General features: G+C 33.9%; 1 protein-coding gene across 2 annotated transcripts; it reads left to right on the forward strand.

Moving 5' to 3' along the window:
* Positions 1–253: 253 nt before the first annotated feature.
* LOC141720334 (chaperonin-like RBCX protein 1, chloroplastic) lies at positions 254–2,116 on the forward strand. Of its 2 annotated transcripts, none has more exons than XM_074522690.1 (6): positions 254–508; positions 601–719; positions 1,298–1,415; positions 1,535–1,551; positions 1,654–1,716; positions 1,803–2,116. In XM_074522690.1, the coding sequence occupies exons 1-6, from the start codon at positions 361–363 to the stop codon at positions 1,875–1,877; spliced, it is 540 nt and encodes a 179-aa protein (XP_074378791.1). In that variant the 5' UTR covers positions 254–360; the 3' UTR covers positions 1,878–2,116. The 2 variants fall into 2 exon arrangements, with proteins under 2 accessions (XP_074378791.1, XP_074378792.1); XM_074522691.1 differs by having other exon boundaries at positions 256–508; positions 601–695.
* The last annotated feature ends 2,382 nt before the right edge of the window (positions 2,117–4,498 follow it).

The following is a 4,498-nucleotide window of genomic DNA, read 5'->3' on the forward strand; positions in this document are numbered from 1 at the left end:
GTCATAGAAAAAAAGTAAATTGTTTCATTATTTTAAATGTTAATGAACACAGAATTGTATTGAGATCATTTCGAAATATATCTATCAAAGTGCTAAAAATGATATCTATTTTGTTTAAATTTGAAAGTTTCCCAAGTCCCTGCTAGTAACACTACTTGGTAACGCTGAGATGGATACTATTTATGACAAGAGCCTTCACATGTAAAAAAATAATTATGAAAATAAATAAAAGAGACTTGCATATGTATAATTGCCATCCAAATAAGAAGATATTTGAAGAACAGTAAGGGACATTTCTCATCACACATTGTGGTCACAAGGCAGCTGAGAAACAAACTAGAAATCTGTTTATCATCATCCATGGAATTTTCCACAATTCTCCCACTCTCTCAGCTGTCATGTTTCATTCCAAAAACATGTACCTTAATCAGAGCTCATCCTTTTAAACCATGGAGACACAGAAATTCAAAGCCTGCTCGTTTTCGATGTCAAAAGATGTATGTTCCAGGTAACAGAAACTTGTACAGTGTCAACAGACATCCAAAATACTTGTATTTGGGCATTATTTTTGTATGGTTAAGGCCTTTTTGTTTGATGCAGGATTTGGAGAAGCATCACCTGAAAAAAAGGCAGCCAAAAACATGCACAATTTCTTCACTTATATTGCTGTCAGAATTGTTGGTGCACAACTGGAGGTTCCTTCAGTCCCCTCTTGTTATGTAACTCCATTTCTAAAGTTTAAAGTGTGATTCTTCAATTGTGTCTATGCATGCCACACAATTCTTTTCTACTACTCAAATATCTCACCATATAATAGCAGTTGACTGAGGTGGGAAGAACAAAAAGATGAGATCCATGTTTGGACAGAGTAGCCGATTTCTCTGATTTATACCCCAATTGCTGCAGAAATTTTTTATTTTAGTTCAGTTTATGATAAACGTTTAACTTCTAAATCTGTATTAGTTATCATAAACTGAAATCTTAAGTGTCAATAGGGTTAATTCCTAATGTTATTGAGACCATCCTAGATTTTGGATTCGATTCTTGCTCAGTCTGAGATTTGTTAGAATTGAAGGCATTTATAAGATTAGTAAGTTATGCCTATTTACTCATTTGTTTCAACAATCTCCTACGTTTAGTAAACCGAAAAGGACCAAAACTTCTAACTGACTGAAACAAATGAAGCATGACACTGCACTTAAGCTTTATGAGCATATTTAATATTGCAATTTTTTTGGCATTTTTTGAATAAAGATATCTAAACAATTAATCTAACTACGATTATTTGACAGAACAGAGCTACAACACTGAAGCCCACAAAGATTTATTGGAATTTTTGGACAAAAACTCTTTGAATGACGGGGATAAGTTTTGCGCTGCTCTGATGCGAGAATCTCCAAGGCATAAAGGTTTAGGTATGTACAGTATATGAGCAATTTGTCTAGTTTCCTAGTTCTACCACAGTACTTCTGACTCTGAAGATGTTTTTGGTGATCAATTGGTTGGAATTACTACATGGCTTCCTCCTCTGCAGCGATGCGCATTCTAGAGGTCAGTGTCTTCATAAAAGTTGGCCAAGTTTGTTTTGTTTCACCAGTATTATAGAACATTTCATGTATCTTAAATAAGCAATACTGCACCAACAACACACAGGTTCGATCTTCGTACTGCAAGAAAGACTTTGAATGGGACAATCTTCAGCGATTAGCATCCAAGGTTGAAAAAAATAAATTATGATTCAATTCCTCTCCCTGATTCAGTTAACCCGACATTTCAATAATTTGCATTGCTGGTTTTGGCAGATGGCCGATGAGTCCAACACAAGAATTATGAGGGATTATGTTCTGGAAACCAGTCATGACCCAAAAATTGATTAAGAACAAGATGTTTATTCCAGTGCCATGTGCTAAAAAGGTGTATAGAGATAAGCCAGTCAATTGGAGTCACCAATGGAGCATAATGTTCAAATGCATCAAGGACTATGAACATATGATCGCCCTGCTTTCATCATAGCTTTGATTATCCCCTCCAATAAGTTTATAGTTGTAGACTTGTTGGAGAAACGGCTACGGAAGAATTTAAATTTATATATTTTATCATACAAATTTGTGCTTTATCTTTCTTTCCTAATTACAAATAACTCGATTTTTAAAAAAACTTCTGCACCATTTATTTATCACCCGAAATGTCTTAAATTGGTCGTCATAATGTATATGGCGTTTGGATCGTTCGAATACGGGAATAGGAATGAGAGGTGTTAATGAAAAAGTGAATGACATGGTATTAGACCTTACAATACTGGTATACAACACGTTATTACGGTACGAAATGACACGAATTAAGTTCGAAAATTTGGTACACGAACACGAAAAAATACGAATATAATTAGTGTCGGTTTGGGTTTCCGATTTAGGTACACGTTACGGAACGAAAGTACGCGGAATATATAAATAGTTAAATTTTTAAAAATATATTATATACATAGGGAGTTGCTCAAATGAGAACCCCAATTATAATGAGATATGAGATCTAATCTCAGCCCTCTATTTTGTTATATTTTAACATTTTTGTTTTAATCCCTACTACACATTTAAATTGTCTTACCCTTATCCCTGCACATCTCTTCACCCCACCTGCCGCCGCCTCAGAACTGCTCCACCACCGCCCATCCGATAACCACCGCGAACTCATCTCTCTCCCCTCTCTCCCTCCCTCCCTCTCTATCTCTCCCCGTCCCTCCATCTTCATCCCCTACCTCCACCGTCTTGCATCACCGCACCTGATATCTTTTCTCAACGGAATAATTTTCGGTCTTTTTCAGCTTCAAAACCAGCGATTACAGATATTTAAACAACCTCCGAATTAACAGAAATTTCAAATTTGTTTATATTCGGATATGGTAATTTTATTAAGAGTTTGTAGTTGGCCGAAAATGGTGAAGAAAAGTGGGTGAGGCCTGGAATTGTTGAATGAATACAGGTGGTGTTGATTTTGTGAATTGTTTGGTGTGGTGATTTTTGTTATGATATTCATGGTTTAATGAACATAGTTTTTCCGTGTGGCCGAATCAGATGGAGCATAAATAGTGATTGGATGCGGTGATTTTTGTTTCCTGGTGGTGATTTATCATTTTCCGTCGGTGATTTTTTATTTTCTGGTGGTGATTTTTGATTTGACGGTGGTGATTTTATGTTTGCCGGTGGTGATTTTCTGGTGATCGCCGGAGTTGGTAGTGGTCGCCGGTGGTGGTGGTGGCCAGAAATGATGGTTGCTGGTTGTTGGAGGTGGTGGTGGGGGTAAGTAGAAAGAAGAAGCTGGAAGAGATGATGGTTGGAGAAGATGATTAGGTTTAAAATGAATGATCTAGATTAAATAGATTTAAATTTTTATGGTTGAGATTAGATCTCATATCTCACCAAAAAAAGGTTTTCAATGGAGTAAGACCCTATATACATATATATACTACATATCAAATGTGAATTTACCTATTCTAAATAACATATATATAATTGTAAATACTAAATTATATTTTATTATTTCTTGATTACGTGAGCACTTCACTATTTCACTTTTAGACTTGGGGATTCATGGTTTTTAAAATATTTGTTATCGGCAAAATAAATTTGTTAATTTCTTTTTAAAACATTTTAATGATAAACTAAATCTAAGTTATTTATTTATAGATTCGTGGTCGTGGATGCAAAAAAATAAGCACTATCAAGTCGTTGACTTTATGTTTTTAATTTTTTTGAATATTGAACAATTTGTAGTTTGTTGTACACAAAACATTTTCACTTGTTTCATACTTTTTTATTAGAAACTTTGTTGTTCATTATTCAAGACAATTTAATTATCTATTGCCCTTTTTAACAATTAATTTTTTCGTATATAATCCGTGTACTTTAGTGTAATAAAGCGGGTAAATACGAATAATTAGTTTCGGGTTAGTGTCACCAAATTGGTACACGAATCCAAATCCGGGTCGAGTTCGGGTTTGGTACACAAAAAGACGAAAGTAAACGAAACGTCACGAAATGTTATCAGGTTTACGTGGTATCCCAAGGGGTATACCATTCAATACAAAGTTTCCATTCTCAATCACCAAATACTAATACATGGGATTGAGATTCCGATTCCCATTAATCGGACTCATTAACCATGAACCAAACTCTCGCTTTGTCTGTATTAAAAACGCTCATAAAATTTAAAGAATAATATTGTTCATATAAAAAAAATGACCGTAAAGTGTTAAGTTATATGAATATTACATTAATATTCATATATTGTTCAAAAATATTAGAAAAAGTATATGAATCTATATTATACTATAATAACTGGGATGATGTATAATTTGGTTCAACGATTATCCCCTAATTTTGATTATTAAAATAATAAACAAATAGTGTTATATATTCGTTAAACTACTAAATTGTTAAACTACTAAACATAATTTACTTATTCTACTAAACTACGACCACAATTTATCCTATTATTACAA

The sequence above is a fragment of the Apium graveolens genome, chromosome 4, assembly GCF_009905375.1.
Source record: "Apium graveolens cultivar Ventura chromosome 4, ASM990537v1, whole genome shotgun sequence".
NCBI classification, from domain to species: Eukaryota; Viridiplantae; Streptophyta; class Magnoliopsida; order Apiales; family Apiaceae; genus Apium; species Apium graveolens.

What these genes read in the sequence shown, in the direction of transcription:
- LOC141720334 (XM_074522690.1), top strand. Translation starts at nt 361, where the DNA reads ATGGAATTTTCCACAATTCTCCCACTCTCTCAGCTGTCATGTTTCATT. An exon ending in CTTCAGTCCCCTCTTGTTAT is followed by an intron (nt 720 to 1,297) that starts GTAACTCCATTT and finishes TTGACAGAACAG; the next exon opens with AGCTACAACACTGAAGCCCA. An exon ending in TTCAGCGATTAGCATCCAAG is followed by an intron (nt 1,717 to 1,802) that starts GTTGAAAAAAAT and finishes TGGTTTTGGCAG; the next exon opens with ATGGCCGATGAGTCCAACAC.